The sequence below is a fragment of the Oncorhynchus keta genome, chromosome 6 (genome assembly GCF_023373465.1).
Source record: "Oncorhynchus keta strain PuntledgeMale-10-30-2019 chromosome 6, Oket_V2, whole genome shotgun sequence".
Lineage (NCBI taxonomy): Eukaryota > Metazoa > Chordata > Actinopteri > Salmoniformes > Salmonidae > Oncorhynchus > Oncorhynchus keta.
Window position 1 is genome coordinate 39,912,724 of NC_068426.1, and position 21,987 is coordinate 39,934,710.

The window sequence follows — 21,987 nt, forward strand, 5'->3', positions numbered from 1 at the left end:
CACACCCATTCACTCATATCTCTCTCAATTTCAATTCAAGGGGCTTTAATGGCATGGAAAACATTTGTTTACTTTGCCAAAGCAAGTGAAATGAATAAACAAAAGTGAAATAAACAAAAAGTGAACAGAACATTTTACACTCACACAAGTTCCAAAATAATAAAGAAATGTAAATGGCATAAATGGTCTATATATAGTGTTGCAATGATGTGCAAATAGTTAAAATACAAAAAGGGTTGTATTTACAATGGTGTTTGTTCTTCACTGGTTTCCCTTTTCTTGTGACAACCGGTCACAAATATTGCTGCTGTTATGGCACACTGTGGTATTTCACCCAATAGAACTGGATTTGTTTTGGAATTCCTTCTAGGTCTGTGGGAAAAATGTGTCTCTAATATGGGCATACATTTGGCAGAAGGTTAAGAAGTGCAGCTCAGTTTCCACTTCATTTCGTGGGCAGTGTACACATAGCCTGTCTTCTCTTGAGAGGCACGGCGGCCTTTCTCAATAGCAAGGCTATGCTCACTGAGTCTGTACATAGTCAAAGCGTTCCTTCATTTTGAGTCAGCAACAGCGGGCAAGTATTCTGCCACTTAATCGGTTTAGGGGAAAATAGCATTCCAGTTCGCTCTATTTTTTGGTAAATTCTTTCCATTGTATCAAGTAATCATATATTTCTTCTCATGATTTGGTTGGGTCTAATTGTGTTGCTGTCTTGGGGCTCTGTGGGGTCTATTTGTGTTTGTGAACAGAGCCCCAGGACCAGCTAGTTTAGGGGACTCTCCTCGAGGTTCATCTCTCTGGATGTAATGGCTTTGTTATGGAATGTCTGGGAATCGCTTCCTTTTAGGTGGTCGTAGAATTGTCACGCCCTCTCTCTTTCCCTCTCCAGCATTTGATGGCACCGGTCCTGGCAACCGTCATTACGCACACCTGCTCCCCATCATTACACACACCTGGACTTTATCATCACCTTGATTACCTTCCCTTTATTTAGCCCTCAGTAGCCTCAGTCATCAGACAATATTGGTTTGTTTTCACATTCAGTACGCTACTCATGGTTGGTTCATCTGCTGTGTCTTGTTATTTACCGCTCTCTCTGATTCCTGACTCACTGCGTATGAATTTAACAGCTCTTTTCTGGATTTTGATAATTAGCGGGAATTGGCCTAATTCTGCTCTGCATGCATTATTTGTTGTTTTATGTTGTACACTGAGGATGTTTTTGCAGAATTCTGCATGCAGAGTCTTAATTTTGTGAATTATGGTTGGCATGGGACCCCAGACCTCACAACCGTAAAGGCCAATGGGTTCTATGACTGATTCAAGTATTTTTAGCCAGATCCTAATTGGTATGTCTAATTTGATGTTCCTTTTGATGGCGTAGACGGCTCTTCTTGCCTTGTCTCTCAGCTCGTTCACAGATTTGTGGAAGTTGTGGTACTGATGTTTAGGTCAAGGTACAGTGCGTTGCAAAACTATTCATCGCATGGCGTTTTTCCTATTTTGTTGCATTACAACCTGTAATTTAAATGGAATTTTATTTTGATTTCATGTAATGACATGCACAAAATAGTCCAAATTGGTGAAGGGAAATGGAAAAAAAATGACTTATAAAAATAAAAAAATATATTATTATTATATATATATTAAAAACTGGGAAAGTGGTGCATGCATATGTATTCACCCTGTGTGCAATCTGAGTGTCCCATGATTTGTCACATGATCTGAGTACATATACACCTGTTCTGAAAGGCCCCCGAGTCTGCAACACCACTCAGCAAGGGGCACCGTGAAGACCAAGGAGCTCTCCATACATGCCGGGGACAAAGTTGTAGAGAAGTACCGATCAGGGTTATAAAAAAATATCTGAAACGTCAGGAGCACCATTATTATTATTATTTTTTAAATATGGCACCACAACAAAACAAACCTGCCAAGAAGGCCGCCCACCAAAACTCACGGACCAGGCAAGGAGGGTATTAATCAGAGAGGCAACAAAGAGACCGAAGATAACCCTGAAGGAGCTGCAAAGCTCCACAGCAGAGATTGGAGTATCTGTCCATAGGACCACTTTAAAACAAAATAAGCTAACACGTTTGGTGTTTGCCAAGAGACATGTGGGAGACTCCCCAAACATATGGAAGATGGTATTCTGGTCAGATGAGACTAAAATTTAGCTTTTTGGCCATCAAGGAAAATGCTATATCTGGCGCAAACCCAACACATCTGATCACCCCGGAAACACTATCCCGGCAGGGACTGGGAAACCGGTCACAATTGAAAGAATGATGGATGACACTAAATACAGGGAAAGTCTTGAGGGAAACCTGTTTCAGTCTTCCAGAGATTTGAGACTGAGACAGAGGTTCACCTTCCAGCAGGTCAATGACCCTAAGTATACTGCTAAAGCAACACTCACGTGGTTTAAGGGGAAACATTTAAATGTTTTGGAATGGCCTAGTCAAAGCCCAGACCTCAATCCAATTGAGAATCTGTGGTATGACAAAGATTGCTGTACAACAGCAGAACCCAGCCAACTTGAAGGAGCTGGAGCAGTTTTGCCTTGAAGAATGGGCAAAAATCCCAGTGGCTAGATGTACCAAGCTTATAGAGACATACCCCAAGAGACTTGCAGCTGTAATTGCTGCAAAAGGTGGCTCTACAAAGTATTGACTTAAGGGGGGTGAATAGTTATGCACGCTCAGGTTTTCTGTATTTTTGTTTCACAAAAAATATTTTGCATCTTCAAAGTGGTAGGCATGTTGTGTAAATCAAATGATACACACCCCCCAAAAATCAAATCAATACTTCAATTCTTTCACAAGGCCACTGTAGGTATGGTTTTATGTGTGCTCTAGGGCAACGGTATCTAGATGGAATTTGTATTTGTTGTCCTGGAATACCTATGTGAGAATGCTGTTCGTCGACTACAGCTCAGCATTTAACACCATAGTACCCTCCTAACTCGTCATCAAACTCGAGACCCTGGGTCTCGACCCCACCCTGTGCAACTGGGTCCTGGACTTCCTGACGGGTCGCCCCCAGGTGGTGAAGGTAAGTAACAACATCTCCACCCCGCTAATTCTCAACACTGGGGCCCCACAAGGGTGCGTTCTCAGCCCTCTCCTGTACTCCCTGTTTACCCATGACTGCGTGGCCATGCACGCCTCCAACTCAATCATCAAGTTTGCAGACGACTCTACAGTGGTAGGCTTGATTACCAACAACGACGAGACGGCCTACAGGGAGGAGGTGAGGGCCCTCAGAGTGTGGTGTCAGGAAAATAACCTCACACTCAATGTCAACAAAACAAAGGAGATGATTGTGGACTTCAGGAAACAGCAGAGGGAGCAGCGCCCTATCCACATCGACGGGACAGTAGTGGAGAAGGTGGAAAGTTTTAAGTTCCTCTGCGTATACATCACAGACAAACTGAATTGGTCCACCCACACAGACAGCGTGGTGAAGAAGGCGCAGCAGCGCCTCTTCAACCTCAGGAGGCTGAAGAAATTTGGCTTGTCACCAAAAACACTCACAAACTTTTACAGATGCACAATTGAGAGCATCCTGTCGTGCTGTATCACCGCCTGGTACGGCGACTGCTCCGCCCACAACCGCAAGGCTCTCCAGAGGGTAGTGAGGTCTGCACAACGCATCACCGGGGGCAAACTACCTGCACTGCAAGGATGCTCTCACCTACACCACCCGATGTCACAGGGGGCAAACGGCCTACCCTCCAGGACACCAACACCACCCGATGTCACAGGAAGGCCCAAAAGATCATCAAGGACAACAACCACCTGAGCCACTGCCTGTTCTCCCCGCTATCATCCAGAAGGCGAGGTCAGTACAGGTGCGTCAAAGCTGGGACCAAGAGATTGAAAAACAGCTTCTATCTCAAGGCCATCAGACTGATAAACAGCCATCACTAACATTGAGTGGCTGCTGCCAACACACTGACTCATCTCCAGCCACTTTAATAATGAAAAATTGATGTAATAAATGTGTCACTTTAAACAATGCCACTTTATATATTGTTTACATACCCTACATTACTCATCTCATATGTATATACTGTACTCTATACCATCTACTGCATCTTGCCTATGCCGTTCGGCCATCGCTCATTCATATATTTTTATGTACATATTCTTATTCATTCCTTTACACTTGTGTGTGTATAAGGCAGTTGTTGTGAAATTGTTAAATTAGATTACTTGTTAGATATTACTGCACGGTCGGAACTAGAAGCACAAGCATTTCGCTACACTCGCATTAACATCTGCTGACCATGTGTATGTGACCAATAAGATTTGATTTGGTTTGGCAACTGGACCTTTTTTGTAACACAGTTATTTTTGTTTGACTGATTGATCTTGGTTCTGCTGAAGGCTGAAGGTTGGAGACAGAACCGCTAGTTCATCAGCAAACAGTAGACTTCAGATTCTAGTAGGGTGAGGCCGGGTGCTGCAGACTGTTCTAATGCCCTGGTCCGACAGAATCTGTGCAGAAGATCTTGGTGCTGCTGTAGGCCCTCCTTGGTTGGAGACAGAACCACTAGTTCATCAGCAAACAGACATTTGACATTTTGCAGGGTGAGTCTGAGAGCTGCAGACTGTTCTAGTCACCAATTCGTTGATATATGTCTCACCCCACTGCCCTTAGGAAAGACATTTTTGTTTTATTTTAACTACAATTTGGATTTTATAATGTTATAATGCCTTTAGGCACAAACCCACTAGACCAGACGGGACTGGAAAAAAAGTGCTCTTCACTGCCGAGTCACGGTTTTGTCTCACCAGGGGTGATGGTCCAATTCGCATTTATCGTCGAAGGAATGAGTGTTACATCGAGGCCTGTACTCTGGAGCAGGATCCATTTGGAGGTGGAGGGTCCGTCATGGTCTGGGGCGGTGTGTCAGTGTTCTTCCATGGCCAGCGAAGAGCCCGGATCTCAATCCCATTGAGCACATCTGGGACCTGTTGGATCAGAGGGTGAGGGCTAGGGCCATTCCCCCAAAAATGTCCGGGAACATGCAGGTGCCTTGGTGGAAGAGTGGGGTAACATCTCACAGCAAGAACTGGCAAATCTGGTGCAGTCCATGAGGAGGAGATGCACTGCAGTACTTAGTATCTGGTGTGGCCACCAGCTGCATTGACTGTTACTTTTTATTTTGACCCCCCTTAGTTCAGGGACACATTATTCAAATTCTGTTAGTCACATGTCTGTGGAACTTGTTCAGTTTATGTCTCTAGGTTTGCTGAAAATAAACAAAGTTGACAGTGAGAGGACGTTGTTTTTTTGCTGAGTTTATATAGGGAAGGTAATCAGGGAAGTGATAGAGTCCAGGTGAGCGTAGTGCTGGTAACAGGTGTGCACCATAATGAGCAGCCTGGTGACCCAGAGGCCAGAGAGGGAGCACACGTGACAGTTTGCTCCTGCCGCAGGACGCCAACCAAAATGACGATCCCGGGGATCAGGAGCGGACCGGTCACCTCTGCTGAGACTCGTGTCAGTCCGGCTGAGGTGCGGGAGCATGGCGACCTAGAGTGCCGGAGAGCGCATACGTGACGGTATCCCCGGCGCGTTCGACTCCAGCCACAGGACCCAAACCAAAGGGACGATCGCTGGGATCAGGAGCGGACCGGTCACCCCTGCTGAGACTCGTGTCACCCCTGCTGAGACTCGTGTCACCCCTGCTGAGACTCGTGTCACCCCTGCTGAGACTCGTGTCACCCCTGCTGAGACTCGTGTCACCCCTGCTGAGACTCGTGTCACCCCTGCTGAGACTCGTGTCACCCCTGCTGAGACTCGTGTCACCCCTGCTGAGACTCGTGTCACCCCTGCTGAGACTCGTGTCACCCCTGCTGAGACTCGTGTCAGTCCGGCTGATGTGCGGGAACCTGACGCCGACTGGTGCACGGGAACCTGACAGACCGGCTGAGGCAGGGGAGTCTGGTGATCCGGCTGAGGCAGGGGAGTCTGGTGATCCGGCTGAGGCAGGGGAGTCTGGTGATCCGGCTGAGGCAGGGGAGTCTGGTGATCCGGCTGAGGCAGGGGAGTCTGGTGATCCGGCTGAGGCAGGGGAGTCTGGTGATCCGGCTGAGGCAGGGGAGTCTGGTGATCCGGCTGAGGCAGGGGAGTCTGGTGATCCGGCTGAGGCAGGGGAGTCTGGTGATCCGGCTGAGGCAGGGGAGTCTGACGAGCCGGAGGAAGCAGGGGAGTCTGACGAGCCGGAGGAAGCAGGGGAGTCTGACGAGCCGGAGGAAGCAGGGGAGTCTGACGAGCCGGAGGAAGCAGGGGAGTCTGACGAGCCGGAGGAAGCAGGGGAGTCTGACGAGCCGGAGGAAGCAGGGGAGTCTGACGAGCCGGAGGAAGCAGGGGAGTCTGACGAGCCGGAGGAAGCAGGGGAGTCTGACGAGCCGGAGGAAGCAGGGGAGTCTGACGAGCCGGAGGAAGCAGGGGAGTCTGACGAGCCGGAGGAAGCAGGGGAGTCTGACGAGCCGGAGGAAGCAGGGGAGTCTGACGAGCCGGAGGAAGCAGGGAGTCTGACGAGCCGGAGGAAGCAGGGGAGTCTGACGAGCCGGAGGAAGCAGGGGAGTCTGACGAGCCGGAGGAAGCAGGGGAGTCTGACGAGCCGGAGGAAGCAGGGGAGTCTGACGAGCCGGAGGAAGCAGGGAGTCTGACGAGCCGGAGGAAGCAGGGGAGTCTGACGAGCCGGAGGAAGCAGGGGAGTCTGACGAGCCGGAGGAAGCAGGGGAGTCTGACGAGCCGGAGGAAGCAGGGGAGTCTGACGAGCCGGAGGAAGCAGGGGAGTCTGACGAGCCGGAGGAAGCAGGGGAGTCTGACGAGCCGGAGGAAGCAGGGGAGTCTGACGAGCCGGAGGAAGCAGGGGAGTCTGACGAGCCGGAGGAAGCAGGGGAGTCTGGTGATCCGGCTGAGGCAGGGGAGTCTGACGAGCCAGAGGAAGCAGGGGAGTCTGGTGATCCGGCTGCGGCATGAGAGCCTGACGAGCCAGAGGAAGCAGGGGAGTCTGGTGATCCGGCTGCGGCACGGGAACCTGACAGACCGGCTGAGGCAGGGGAGTCTGGTGATCCGGCTGCGGCATGAGAGCCTGACGAGCCAGAGGAAGCAGGGGAGTCTGGTGATCCGGCTGCGGCATGAGAGCCTGACGAGCCGGAGGAAGCAGGGGAGTCTGGTGATCCGGCTGAGGCATGAGAGCCTGACGAGCCGGAGGAGGCAGGGGAGTCTGGTGATCCGGCTGAGGCATGAGAGCCTGACGAGCCGGAGGAAGCAGGGGAGTCTGGTGATCCGGCTGCGGCATGAGAGCCTGACGAGCCGGAGGAAGCAGGGGAGTCTGGTGATCCGGCTGCGGCATGAGAGCCTGACGAGCCAGAGGAAGCAGGGGAGTCTGGTGATCCGGCTGCGGCATGAGAGCCTGACGAGCCGGAGGAAGCAGGGGAGTCTGGTGATCCGGCTGCGGCATGAGAGCCTGACGAGCCAGAGGAAGCAGGGGAGTCTGGTGATCCGGCTGCGGCATGAGAGCCTGACGAGCCAGAGGAAGCAGGGGAGTCTGGTGATCCGGCTGCGGCATGAGAGCCTGACGAGCCAGAGGAAGCAGGGGAGTCTGGTGATCCGGCTGCGGCATGAGAGCCTGACGAGCCAGAGGAAGCAGGGGAGTCTGGTGATCCGGCTGCGGCATGAGAGCCTGACGAGCCAGAGGAAGCAGGGGAGCCTGGTGATCCGGCTGAGGCATGAGAGCCTGACGAGCCGGAGGAAGCAGGGGAGCCTGGTGATCCGGCTGAGGCATGAGAGCCTGACGAGCCGTCTGTAGGGAGCCTGGCGATGACCCTTTGTGGTGTTTGTTTAGTGTGTTCCAAATTTCCCAGAAGTGGTTAGATTATATTCTACAATGACATTGAGCTGATTTCTGACGTGCGGTTCCTTATTTTTCTGTATTTCTGTATTGTTCGAGTGATTCACCATAGTGAAGGCGTAGATCTCTATGTTTTCGGTTGGACAGGTTTCTCAATTTCTTTTCTTAGATTTTTTGCATTCTTCATCAAACCATTTGTCATTGTTTTTAATTTTCTTAGGTTTGTCTGCTTGAAATCTTTTGATTTGACAGGGAAGCTGAGAGTTCAAATACACTGTTTAGGTTTTCTACTGCCAAATTTACACCTTCACTAATTACAGTGAAATGTTTTCATTTGACAGGGAAGCTGAGAGTTCAAATACACTGTTTAGGCTTTCTACTGCCAAGTTTACACCTTCACTAATTACAGTGAAATGTTTTGATTTGACAGGGAAGCTGAGAGTTCAAATACACTGTTTAGGCTTTCTACTGCCAAATTTACACCTTCACTAATTACAGTGAAATGTTCTGTCCAGGATGTTGTCTAAAAGGGACTGAGTTTGTTGTTGCCTCATCGTTTTTTGGTAGGTTTCCACACTACTTTCCTTCCATTTATAGCGTGTCTTAATATTGTGCAGTTTCTTTTGCTTCGCCGCCTCCTGTTTGAGTATTGCTCTTTTCAAGTTCAACTGATTTTGCTGTGATCCGATACGGGTGTCAGTGAGTGCAAACGCTCTGAGAGATTCTGGGTGGAGGTCAGTGATAAAGTAATCTACAATACTACTATATCTCTCAAGTATGTTGCTCTTTAAAGGACTGAAATGGACTCCGCACAAAAAAAAAAGGCCAAATGAAGCTGTGTGGGATTGAATAAAGGCTTGTAAATAGTATGAAGAGGAGGATGGCTGGAGAAGGAGGGGCTGGGGTAGGGAGCTGGGGATCAGACAACTGAGCGTCCCCATGGCGGGATGAATCGGTCATCCATCTTTGTCAGACTATTTATGTACTGTATAACATCACACACCACGTCCAATAAAAAGCACTTTCCCTAGTTCTCATCTTTCATCACCATTTTTTTATCACACTTTCTATGACACTCCTCAATTCTCTTTGGTGGACAAGAATGACTGTGGTCATCTTTGCTCTTCAACCGTCTGCCCCTCAACGTGTGTGTGTGTGTGTGTGTGTGTGTGTGTGTGTGTGTGTGTGTGTGTGTGTGTGTGTGTGTGTGTGTGTGTGTGTGTGTGTGTGTGTGTGTGTGTGTGTGTGTGTGTGTGTGTGTGTGTGTGCAAGCGGTTGTGTGTGGGGAGGGGAGTGGATGGAGGGCTCTTGTAACTGTCCCCATTGAGCTGCCTTCCGAGGAGGACCGTTAAAGCCCATTGTCCTCGTGGACGGTGGTAGGGAGGCAGCTATTGGTCAACTGCTGAAAGTTTGCGATGGGTGGAGGGATGGTGGTGGGTGTCAAAGGCAGGGCCGTTAGGGAGAAAATCAAAAAGCCATCAGTCTTGTTTGTGGGGGAAGGTAGGCGGCAGGGGGGAGGTGGGGAGACTGTGGAGTAAAACTGGGGGTTTACTATGGGTGCTATAGGGAGAAGGCTCAGGAAAACTCCAAGGCCTAGTTGTTGTATATAGGCTATAACTAAGGGTTATTCCTGGTCAGGAAAAACTCCTGGTCTGAATAAGAAGTTATGTGTATATACAGTACCTATACACCCTGTGATGGCCTGGTGCACAGTGACCTCTCAGACACTCAGGACAAATAAACAAGTGTTTCTGGGCAAGCCAATCTGTATGGGGTGGCAGGTAGGCTAGCGGTTAACATTTGGCCAGTAACTGAAAGGTCGTTGGTTTGATTCCCCAAGGTGAAAAATCTATCAATGTGTCCTTGAGCAAGGCATTTAACCCTAGTTGCTCTAAATAAGACTGTCTGCTAACTGACAAAAATGTATAACATCTCTGATGGAGTCAGAAGGGGATGAAGGCGATAATAACAAATATTCAATATTCAATATTCATTATGGCAATGACCTTAAAGCATATTGGTTTAAATGGTGGAAACCAGGCTGCACCACTATGCTCCTATGTCCCTCAGTCACCCTGGGTGGGTCATTGGTGAGTGGTGACTGTGTGTCTGAACTACATTGTTTACACACACAGATACGTGTGACTCTCCCTCACACCTCCTCGTGGCTGATAATGCATTTAGAATACACTGTAGCACAGGGAGCTTATTTGGACCTGGTGCTAGACAGACTCGATATGTCTGAGTTGTCTCTCTGAGTGTTGCCGTGTACAGTACCATTAACCATCTTTACAGCTTTGACTTGTGGCTCATCCCTGAGCATCCTCCCTCCCCTCACTGTACCTCTTACCCCATCCCACTTTCTCCCTAAGTGTCAACGTTTAGCATGACAATTCCCTCCCAAGTCCATGGCACAGGACAATGCCATTATCTGGAGTTTGGTGTCTTTTAAGCCTTTCCGAGGCTCCCGTTGCCTCCAAGGTCCCCTCTCCCTGGCTGTGTAATAGGGCGAGATGGGGAGAACGAGAGAGCACCGCTCTCCTGGTTCAATCTCCCGGGTCAGTGTGTTTGAAGGTGGATAGGTTGGATAGAGAAGGAACACAATCTGCCGGGAGTATTGGGGTGGTGGTTTAGAAATCGAAACAAAAACGATGATAATACATGCTATGCCATAACTCCCGTGTCACATCAACCACCCACCCCATCAAATACGTCACTCTCTGGACTGTGGCTTGAGTGAAACCTTGGAGAGTGTTTGTTTCAGGGTAGGGGGTGGGTGTGTGTGGGGCGGAATCAAAGGGCTGCGACTTATTGTTCGTGTCTGTAAAGAAGTTAATGGTCGCGCCATCGCTACTCCGGGTCTGAAAGCCGCGGGGTGCCTCCGGGCCAAGTCGCACAATGACACCCCCACTCCTTCCCGTGGTGCGTCTTCCTGCCACAATCTGTACCAGCGATTCGCTCTGGGGGTGCGCATCTGTATCGGTGCGATGGCTCTCCACTATTTTCAATACACCAATCAAGGCTATAGTATAAGTTCACCTGGACGCTTTTAGTTAGTTTATGAATATCCTCTGCGTTGTCTTGATTTTCTATGGGCAAAATTTGGCTTGTGTGTGTAAATTGTGCGTAAAGTTGTCAGTCTTGGGCGAAGTTCAACCATTATGTGAATCATTCGTTTAGAGTTAATTGTCTACTTTGAAATGTCGTAAGACTGCTTCTAATTTATAGACTCACTGACCCCCCTTGAAACACAAGTCATTCTCAGTTTATCTCAGATATCCATGTAATTGCGCCACCACATTATAGGCCTTGTCTCTCAGCCAAAAGGATGGTCCAGATATTGTAAAATTAGACAAAACATTAATCAAATGATTTAGCAGTTAACTTCACTAGGCCTATATCAAAGATAGACATATAACGCACGAGGGTCACATAAGCCCAGTGTGTTGTGTGTAGAAGCCTAAAGCTCAAAGAAAATGCGTTTAGAGTCAGTTATAATTTCCAATTAATATATATATATATTCTCCTTCAACGATTTTATTGACATTTTATTTCAGAACCATGTAAAAAAAAAAGAACACGTGAAAATAGGCCTATGCTATTTTGAGCTTTTGATCGAATGGGATTCCTCTTTTAGACTAGTCAAATAGTTAACCGATAGCTAATAAGCTACTGACTTTCTGCGTTGACCCTTTTTGCAATAACTCATCACTTACGCTGCTGTTACTGTTTGTCATCCTGTTGGCTCGTCATCGTTACTCATTGTGTATTTATTCCTGTTATAATTGTTCTGTTTTGTTTTTCTCTCTGCGTTGTTGGGGAACGCCCGTAAATAAGCATTTCACTGTTAGTCTACGCCGGTTGTTTGCGAAACATGTGACAAATAACATTTTATTTTTAAGGTTATAGGCTAATAAAAATGCAAATGGGCCTACTAATATTTTCTATGTTGCTTGATATTTTAATATAAAATAGATATACAGTGAGTGAACATGAAAATTGAGCAGGAACAGCAAGGTTCCCGAGACGTTGTTGAATTAAACGTGATTGTTGATTTGAACACAATTTGACCTATACATTCTTTCTAATGAGTAATAGTCAAAATCTTTAATGTTGCTGTTTAAATGCATCTGGTTGCATGTATACCAAGGAAAGCTCGTTAAGGAACAGTATTTAAACAAAGTCCACACAATGCTCCATGCATATCAGATACTTTAGCTACAGTCATTGAATATCCTACTGATTAGTAATGTAAACATACTAAATGGATCAACGTTGAATCCGTGAACTACATATAGCCTAACTTTTTCCAAGATCATTTCCTTTAATTGCTTACAGGAGTTTTGCATACCTGCGCTTGCATTATTTACATTTTATCCCAGGAAGAGGAACAGTCTATATTTAGTCGTTTAAAAAAATAAAGATTCTCCAAAGTTTCGAATGGGAACGCACGCCCACTGTTTTAACACCGTGAATGGAATAAAAAAAAAATCAAGTTCATTCACAAAATTACCGTCAGCTGTGCGTGATTGTCTCTCGCGGCCAATGGGAGGCGAGGCAATTAACATCGTAATCTCCAGCGCCAGATGAAACCTGTGGAGCTGGAGTGTTTGTTGTGAGACGGGCGTTTGAGTTTGAAGGCGAAGCAAGGTGGTGAACTCGAAATTCAATGGACGACAGTTGATGGGTATCTCGCACATCGGCAACCAACTGCTTGCATTTCTGAAAAGGTTTATTCGAAACGGCAGGCGTCATTGAATATCACCTGATCTTTTACGAAGGCGATCAAACCAAGGAGAATGTCGGAGCGACCCCAGAGCACTACTTCGGAGTGCAACAGCCGGCCTGATGACTTCAGCCGGGCCATGTACGCCCAGGCCTTGAGTCAAGAGGGGTTTGGAGGCGCGTCGCTCCAGATCCCACACGGCGTTCTGCAACACCATAGTCTTCTCTTCAACAAGGCCGCATATAATGGGATGCCTCCAACGACCAATCAGCCCTTTTTGCCATTCCCACCGGGCACTGGTGAATATAGGGCCTCCGACTTGCAAGCCGGTGACTTTTGCCAACCCAAACACTGGTGTCCCATCGCCGCTCCGGAGTACACCGGGCAAGTAGCAGGGGCCGCAGCGGCTACCCACCCCACAAACCTGGGCCCACATAACACCAGGGAACAAGTCAAGATGTCCGAAATAAAGCTTGAGAAGGATGTCAATGACGAGTATGGGCAAAAGATTCAACATTATCCAACTCCACCTTCGTCTGCTGTAGCTCACGGGGTTTACTACTCGACTCCATGGAACTCGTCGTTTTGGCCCGGCTTTCCGCACGTACCGGCTGCGAATACCACTACTCAAAACCCCCCCAACTCCATACCCTCAACATCGTCTTCATCGTCCCCATCTCTCTCGCCCTCACCCCCCAGTAATGGGTTACCCGGGGTCACGTTCTTCAACGGGAACGCAAGCCAAACTGCCCAAGCGCCCCAGGCGCAAACCTCTACCCGGAGCAGTGGTTCCTCCAGCGGCGGGTGCAGTGACTCGGAGGAAGAGGCGAGTCAAACGGTCTTCTATCTACTGTTATCTTCTAGTCATTGTACTATTATGAGTGTATCCTAAAAGTTATCCTTTCATTCAAAGGGAGCGTTGTTGTGAAATGTTTTCCTAATGTCGTTAGTACATTTCCTCTAAACAGGAGAACCTTTCAACTGAGGAGCTGGAACAGTTTGCCAAGGAGCTGAAACACAAACGTATAACTCTGGGTTTCACACAGGCAGATGTAGGCCTGGCCCTAGGCAACCTCTATGGTGAGTTTTCCTGCTGTGTTGAATACTATCCATACAGAACCTTTCTCTTCTGTTCCATTGAGGTGGTGAATGCAATTCTTTGCCCTCTGAATTAGTTGTCTCATTGAATTGATGTAGACCACAGTTTCCTCAAATGCGTTGAGGTGATATTAATTTCCTTCACTGCATCTACTGTAGTTGCAGTGACTTTCAACTACCGATGACTACTTGTTCTCTGTTTAGGCAAGATGTTCAGCCAGACTACAATTTGCCGCTTTGAAGCGCTCCAGCTTAGCTTCAAGAACATGTGCAAGCTGAAGCCCCTGCTCCGGAGATGGCTGAATGAGGCTGAGACCTCGGACAACCCCCAGGATGTGAGTATGTTGGTTGTAGTTCAGGTTTGTGGAGCGTAGGATGCCATCTTGAGGATAGAGAATGCATAAATTTCCATGAGCAACCAAGGTAATATTTATTAGACAATGTTCACTGTTAAATAGTGCAGAAGTGAAATAGGCAAGGGGAGTTTGAGGGGCACCATAGTATTACCACCTCTGGAATGGATCAAAGCACGCTGCAATGTCCCGGTCGAAATATAAGTTCATATTTGTCCCCAGATGTACAAGATCGAGCGGGTATTTGTGGACACCAGGAAGAGGAAGCGGAGGACCAGTCTGGAGGGGTCGGTGCGCACTGCTCTGGAGTCCTACTTTGTCAAGTGTCCCAAACCGAACACCCAGGAGATCACACACATTGCTGATGACCTGTGTCTGGAGAGAGATGTGAGTCCCATACAGCTGGCCATCATTTACTGCCTTATACTTCCTTAACCCTATATGGCTTTTAAGTTCCTCTTACATGACAGGGTACCTAAATGCATTTATGGCAAATGCCTTCTTGCTTGTGTTGCCATGGTTTGAATCTTAGTGCTGTTAACTTCTGACCCTGTCAGGTGCTGTATTTATAATATTAGAGGTGTGGACATGCTGTCTAGTAAGCTTGTTACTTATGTTGTTTTTGGCAGGTGGTACGTGTGTGGTTCTGTAACCGCAGACAGAAGGGGAAGCGCCTGGCCCTCCCCTTCGATGAGGAGTGTGAAGGACAGTACTATGAGCAGAGCCCCCCTCCCCCGCACATGGCTCACCCCCCCCTCCCTGGGCAGGGGTACTCTCTCTCCGGCCACCCTGGGGGCCCCACCTTCTACATGCCTCCCCTCCAGAGGCCAGATGTCTTTAAGCAGGCCCTGCACCCTGGACAGGTCGGTCACCTGACCAGCTAAACAGGTTCCAGTTCTCCAAACCAGCCTGGGCCATGTGTCAACCCCTTCCCCACCCAACATGCCTACCTCTTTAGTCCTCCAGCCCCCACCAACCCAGGCGGTTGTCCTCATATGCAGTTCTACCACACCCTAGCCCCTCTGGACCACAGAGAGAAAGTCAAGTGAGTGTCGGCTTGTTGGTCAGCAAATAATTGTCTCAAAGCTGGAACTTCCCTGTGTCTTTAAGGCCAGGGAATCTTGACACTGCCTTTTTGTCTCTCTGTTTCATGTTGCCTTTTCATCGGTTGTGCCTTGCCTCCCACCCAGTTCAGCTGCGAGTCATCTGCACGACCGTCGAAGCCCCAGCCAGCATCATGACTAAAGGGGTGGGGAGTGTTTAACCATTGGCTCTGACTCCGGTATGAGATGGCTTTGCACAAAGTTTTGTTTTTGTTGAGTCTGACCTTTTTTTTTATTTTTTTTATTTTGTTACTTTATCTTGAATGTCTATCCTCCAGCGGTTAGCTATTTTCAGGTGACAGTTTTCTTATCTAGAGTTTCTAGAAGTATTCTTTTGTCTTGCTCAGGAGTACTTTCATAGTGGAAGTATGACACGAATACAGTTTACTTGTGTTGCTGAGAAGTCTGCTATGGTTTGTTACCCATGAATGTATTTTTCATCTGTTGCACACTGACTAACTGAAGTGATTTTTATTATTATTATTTTAATACTGGAACCGTAGTTCATGTTGCACCAAGGGGACAAACTGCAGGATGTCTGTCGAGTGGGGCATTGAGCACTGCCCCTCAACCAGTTTTTCTTGTTACCGTGATCGTCAGTGACCTAAATGGTTTGTCACTGACTTCCTCAATCCTATAATAGTTGCTTTGATCGGGCCTTTCTAAAATGGCCATGTCACAATCTCGTGCCTTAATGTGTATTTAAAGTGATTTCCTCTTGTGACTCTGCTCTCTCGTTACATGTTTTTACGCAATCCCATGTTAATAATTGAAAGCATATTTGATAATTTATTGAAACGGGCTAATTCTCTGGGGAAACCTGAAGATGTTACCTGTACACTTTCCATTCCAAACTCCTGTGTCGTTACAATGTATTCCAAGTTGACAATTTTACTTTTTGTTCTCACAGTTTTTTACCTTGTGGGTGTTCTAATGCTTTATAGTGAACACCTTGCAATAAGTCTTGCCAATGTCATATCCACACATTTTATATATAACTGTTTGGATTGGTATTTTTCCTGTTCCTTCTGCACTGTGTCTGCATTGGTACTGTAACATTACTTCAATTCTGCTGTTTTTTCACATCTTACTGTGATATCAATTAAACATTAAAGTTCATAGAGCCAGTTCTCAAGTTATTTTGCTGGGATTGGGGAAGGAAAATAGGAACACTAGTTATAGGCAGTGTGTGGAACTATAACACAGGAAAGTCCTGTTTCTCAATGTGTAGTTCACTGACTCATTGAAAACATGTTCGTGCATGTGAAACACACTGGTTCTAGATGACAAAACACTTCTGAAGCAGTGCATTTTTACAAGGTGCTGCACTTATGGGCCCTGTTCAAAAGTAGTGTATTGGAGTCGGAGCTCATTTGGGTGTGCAGAAAGCCTTTTGAGGCTCTGTCAGTGAACTTCATGTCCCCCCCCACCTGACCCAGGCCTCCAGGTCGCGGTACACCTTCTGAGCAGGCAGGCTGTGATGCTGGGAGCAGATGCTACACAGCCTCTCCCTCCAGTCTGTGTACACTTTGACTTGATGGCTGCGCCGCCATGCGAAGTACCCAGCATATCTCTCCTTATCCAGCGTTAGCTGGCGGAGATAGTTCCCCAGCTCCGTAGTGGATGGAAAGTCCTCGATGTGGATGAAGGAGTTGGGGGGAGCCACGGCCATGTAGTCATCTGGAGGCGGACCGAGAACCACAGGCACCGCCCCTGCCTGGTAAGCATTCCGCCAGAGCTTCTCTGTGATGTAATCCTTGGCGATGGAGTTCTCAAAGGCCAGGTAGAAGTAGCAGCGTGAGATGGTGGGCAGCAAGTTGCTGGGGGCCAGTACTCTCCCTTCCAATTGTCCATACACCTCCACTTTGATGCTTTTCCTCAGGCTATGGTACACCAAGCTCCTCTTTTGCTGGGGGTTGTAGTGACTAACCACCCAGCAGGCCAGAGGGGACTTATTTTTAGGAATGTAGCCCTGTGTGCTGCTATAATTACCCGTATCGCTGTCCTTCGCCACCAGCTTTCCATATGGTATGGTGAAATCTGCATCACGGCGGTAGGACATGGTCCAATTGAAAACGTTATTGAAGGGCTTCAGGTCTCCATTGTTGTCAGGGGACTCCAGGGAGAGCCAGACCCACGTCTGGTGCCTCGCCCGGGGGAGGTGGAAGGGCAGCCGCTCCTGGCCCGTCATCAGCTCTCTGTGGTGGAAGACCACCAGGTCAGCGCTGGGGTAGAGGGAGCGCTGGTCCACCAGGCGGCAGCCAGGGATACGGTACCTGTCCCAGCACACGTCTCCTTCCAGGCTGTAGGATGGGCCGAAGGGCCAATGCCACAGGAGGATGGTCAGGTTCCCGGTGACAATGTGGCGTCTGTCAGAGTATAGGCCCCACCCATACATAGTCAGAAAGTACAGGAGAGGCACCAGGCAGGTGCCGAAGAAGAAAAGCCTGAAGAAGAAAAGCCTGAAGCAGAATGAGGGGGATCCCCATGGTAGAACTGAACCCTTGTTGGTCATCAGGGTTCTTTCACTGTTGGGAAATGAACAGAGAACACGGGATTTAGTTCATCTGTACACAGTAGCCCACTTACTGACCTTATATCACTCTAGTCATACTGTCAGTAGAACATCATTGCTTGGTCCTTTATCTGCAAAAGAAACCATTTTGTTCTCGTATTGTGTCACCTCCTGCCATCCGTCCCATGGTATTATTAGACATACAGGGAGTGGTTGATTTGGAGGTTATAAAAGGCTGAATGACTCTAGCTATGTATCTCCATGTAGCAGCTTGATGCACTTTTTTTCTAATTTGTCACCATCTCTACCGCCTCAATTTTCATGTTGGGAGTAGTCTTTGTCAAAGATGGGAGCGATCAGTTGGAGGTTGAGTTTCTTTTGCTTGTGTTGCGTGTTACATTTCACTTCCTGTATTGTGGTCGTTTATCCCTCCCAAGTCTGTGGTTGTTCCAGTGTCACTTTTGTCACACTGCCTTCCTGTGATAAAGACACTGGGTGTGTTCAGGGCCAGAGGGAGACAGGAAGTGATTACACTGCTATCATAGTACATTGAGCTCAATATTTGGTTTAATGAGCGCAATGGAGTTGGCGAGACCACAGATCAAGGACGGGGATGTAATTCAACAGATGTGTTTGATAAAGAACGTTCAGGAACGTTTGATAAGGAACGTTTAGGAACGTTTGATAAACATTAGGAACGTTTAGGAACGTTTGATAAACTTTAGGAACGTTTAGGAACATTTGATTAGGAACGTTTGATAAACTTTAGGAACGTTTAGGAACATTTGATAAGGAACGTTTAGGAACGTTTGATAAACTTTAGGAACGTTTGATAAACATTAGGAACGTTTAGGAACGTTTGATAAACTTTAGGAACGTTTAGGAACGTTTGATAAACATTAGGAACGTTTAGGAACGTTTGATAAACATTAGGAACGTTTGATAAACATTAGGAACGTTTGATAAACATTAGGAATGTTTGATAAACATTAGGAACGTTTGATAAACATTAGGAATGTTTGATAAACATCTGAACTGTTTTGTTTGTGCCTTCTTGTGTCAATGACTCAGTGGATGATGAGTATGACTAGACCTGCTATTGACAATGGATTATAATCATCATTACTCGCGTTTAGTACATGATGACTCAGTGGATGATGAGTATGACTAGACCTGCTATTGACAATGGATTATAATCATCATTACTCGCGTTTAGTACATGATGACTCAATGGATGATGAGTATGACTAGACCTGCTATTGACAATGGATTATAATCATCATTACTCGCGTTTAGTACATGATGACTCAGTGGATGATGAGTATGACTAGACCTGCTATTGACAATGGATTATAATCATCATTACTCGCGTTTAGTACATGATGACTCAGTGGATGATGAGTATGACTAGACCTGCTATTGACAATGGATTATAATCATCATTACTCGCGTTTAGTACATGATGACACAGTCGCCGAAATATACAGCATTCTGTTCACTTACAGTATTGACTCTGACAATGACCAATAATGACCATGCATTTAGTGTTATGATTAGGTTAGGGTTTAGCAGGGCCATGCACAGGTCTTTCAGGTTGCTCAAAGGGAAATAACAAATGGGGAAAGAGGGCAGGCTATCGGCTCGTCATTGATATTGATGATTGATGTAAATCTGCTAGTTTAGCTGGCTTGATTTCTTCTACTGACTGTGATTTACCTCTCTGTGTCTTTCTGCCTCTCTCTGCTGAGCGTCAGGCAACCAGACCAAATATAGATGATGATTATGTCGGCTAAATCAAGTGCTTTGCTGTTGATGTTGAAACTAAGTAGCCAGCTACTTATTATTCAGGACAAAATCTGTCCTGAATAAGTCCAATACGTTTCTATGGGCGTAATATGCAGACCTAGGCTTGTCGTCTTCATTCCTGTCTTTGTGACAATGACTGGCATTGTTAGGGAGGAGACATGTGCATCAGGTCATTATATACAGATCTCTGGTTTCAGCCACTTGCGAATTAGAAAGGAAAGTTGGGCGAGTGCACTGTTCAGATGTTGGCTTACCCTGAAGTAAATAGATATTTTGCCAAAATAAACGAATGACTCCTGTCTAAAAAAAATAAATAAAAAAATACTGTATCAGACTTAGCGGGTTATTATCTTCTTATACCCATTTGGGAAGCCAGCAATTCGGGCAGAGTAATAGGCCTTAGCCGATTATTGAGCTGAGGCTTGTCAGTGAAAAGCATCTCAAATCTGTGAAGATAATGTGTCTTGAGTATAATTTAAAATGTTGAAGCTTGAAGAAGGGGAGGGGTGTGTGGCGAAGATATGGGCATCTCTCTCCAGAATACATGCACTCAGCTCTCCGTGCTTCGCTGTCTCCCAGCGATTCTTGTACATCCATTGTGTGAATTGTTTGCCCTTTTGATTGTTTAACAAAAAATGACATATTACATACACCGCCGGTCAAGCATTTTAAAACACCTACTCATGCCAGGGTTTGTCTTTATTTGTACTATTTTCTACATTGTAGAATAACATTGAGTGCGCACGCGCCTGAGCACGACAACCTGCCGAGTTCCTGCAATGTTGCACTTCACTAGCAATAGTGAAATAACCTGAATTTTCATCAGGATATTTTACTTAGTTGACAATGGAAGTTATAGACCTACTGCTGCATTGGTCTATATATGCTATCTCTGAGTTCCATGCGCTAATTTCGTTAGCTGCCAATGGATCATGGTGTAGGCTATCAATGTGCCCATGTGGCAAGGCTGGTGCTCTAGCATTAGTTGAATTGTAACTTTTATATGTTTTGTTTTTATTCATATGTGTATGATGACAGTACTTTTTAGAAATGAAAACGTTATTATTGAAATGAAACTGTTCCACGAAAAAATTATCACAACTAGCACGCAGATTAGGTAGAAGTCGTAGGATAAATTGTAAACTTCCCCAAACTTTATTAAAACAGGTCCCGTGAAAAAAAAACGTCCCGCCTATAAGAAGAAATCAAATGCCCATCTAACTGATTTGTTCTGGCACCTGACCTGCATGCAGGTTTGGGTACCGGGCGCGCGCTGAGAGGCGCAACCGGGCGCGGGTGATCTCCATACAGGGCAGATTAACTCGCGCAACCAATGGACTGGGGTGAGGTGGCGAATTTGACGACGGGTGGGTTCTGAACAACAATGACAAAATCATTTTGGTTGAAATTATACCACCACCCTAAAGGTCACATTGGAGACTGGAAAGGCGAAGGGGCATATGCTCTGCACAGGTAGAGAGCCCTATCTGTACAAGTGCCCGACGGTTAGTGTGTAAATACCGCCATACGGAACCATACACAATTTGCCAGCCCTATCCACTGACTTTGAGGGAAAAACATCTATATTTGAAATATCTGTATGAAATGAGGTATACAAAAACTATATCAAAACTGTAACTCAAAACCTTATATTTTTATTAAGTTAAGTGAGTTTGCAGATCGTTGCACAGTAGGTGAAACATTCGAGGTACAACACATGCAACCTCTGACAAACCGTTTGTGTCGTTTCAACCACAAGCCCCACACATAAGAGAAACTGGAATAGTGGCAGTGAAAGAGAGACAACTTCACAACTAAGATTCATATTTTACCACTGGAATGGAATCATTGTACAATATGCAATACAGAGTGAAATAAAGAATAAAACACCAAAAACTCATTTTCAAACATGCCATTGACAGCGCTGTCCTTCTGTCCATCTCTATCCACTAACCTGGGGAGGTGGGCTGTGGGTCAGTGGATGTGGAGTCCCAGTCTTGTCTCTTCTTGCTGAGGCCTTGATGGGGACCCTGCTCAGAGAGTGTCCACCAAAAGGCTGTGCTGCTCTGGGTTATGATTGAAAGACAAACTGTATCAGGATGTGTGGTCTATGGGCACTGCAGCACTATGTGCTTTCTCGCTCTCGCTCTCTCTCTTTCTGTCTCTCTCGCTTGGCTCTCTCTCTCTCTCACTCTCTCTCTCTCTTCTCATTTTCTGTCCTTCCCTGATTTTTCTCTCAGTCGAATGGTATGTTTACCAGACTCTGCTGTGGCCATAGTGATAATGAAGACAAATAGGTTTGCAGAGACTGTATTTCGTTGTGTATAATGATTAACCCCTGTGAAGTACCGGGATTTGCCCCTTTAAAACATAATTTATTAGTAAGGGAGAACGTATTCAGATACAGTAGCCTTTTTTGGATATCTCAAGTTTCACATGTAAAAGTTTATAGCCAGCCTTTTTAGAGTCATGTTGTGTGATGAAATAGGTTCAGCAAATTATCAGAC

General features: G+C 46.6%; 3 protein-coding genes across 6 annotated transcripts; 1 reads left to right on the forward strand and 2 right to left on the reverse strand.

Annotated features, from left to right (window-relative positions):
- Positions 1–28: 28 nt before the first annotated feature.
- Positions 29–11,109, reverse strand: LOC127930790 (histone-lysine N-methyltransferase 2D-like). Of its 3 annotated transcripts, none has more exons than XM_052521500.1 (2): positions 5,698–11,109; positions 29–5,498 (listed from the first exon to the last, which is right to left on the reverse strand). In XM_052521500.1, the coding sequence occupies exons 1-2, from the start codon at positions 7,811–7,813 to the stop codon at positions 5,314–5,316; spliced, it is 2,301 nt and encodes a 766-aa protein (XP_052377460.1). In that variant the 5' UTR covers positions 7,814–11,109; the 3' UTR covers positions 29–5,313. The 3 variants fall into 3 exon arrangements, with proteins under 3 accessions (XP_052377460.1, XP_052377459.1, XP_052377458.1); XM_052521499.1 differs by having other exon boundaries at positions 5,677–11,109; XM_052521498.1 differs by having other exon boundaries at positions 5,656–11,109.
- A 1,113-nt stretch (positions 11,110–12,222) lies between these two features.
- Positions 12,223–16,286, forward strand: pou5f3 (POU domain, class 5, transcription factor 3). 2 transcript variants are annotated; one of them, XR_004826041.2, is made up of 6 exons: positions 12,223–13,431; positions 13,574–13,685; positions 13,908–14,038; positions 14,279–14,443; positions 14,686–15,101; positions 15,247–16,286. XR_004826041.2 is itself a non-coding variant. In XM_035772716.2 (5 exons), the coding sequence occupies exons 1-5, from the start codon at positions 12,679–12,681 to the stop codon at positions 14,938–14,940; spliced, it is 1,416 nt and encodes a 471-aa protein (XP_035628609.1). In that variant the 5' UTR covers positions 12,223–12,678; the 3' UTR covers positions 14,941–16,286. The 2 variants fall into 2 exon arrangements, 1 of the variants encoding a protein (XP_035628609.1); XM_035772716.2 differs by having other exon boundaries at positions 14,686–16,286.
- LOC118385515 (alpha-(1,3)-fucosyltransferase 7-like) lies at positions 15,922–21,720 on the reverse strand. The gene is made up of 2 exons (XM_035772720.2): positions 21,435–21,720; positions 15,922–17,687 (listed from the first exon to the last, which is right to left on the reverse strand). Exon 2 carries the CDS (start codon positions 17,672–17,674, stop codon positions 16,574–16,576), a length of 1,101 nt encoding a protein of 366 aa, XP_035628613.1. The 5' UTR covers positions 17,675–17,687; positions 21,435–21,720; the 3' UTR covers positions 15,922–16,573.
- Between the last annotated feature and the right edge of the window lie 267 nt (positions 21,721–21,987).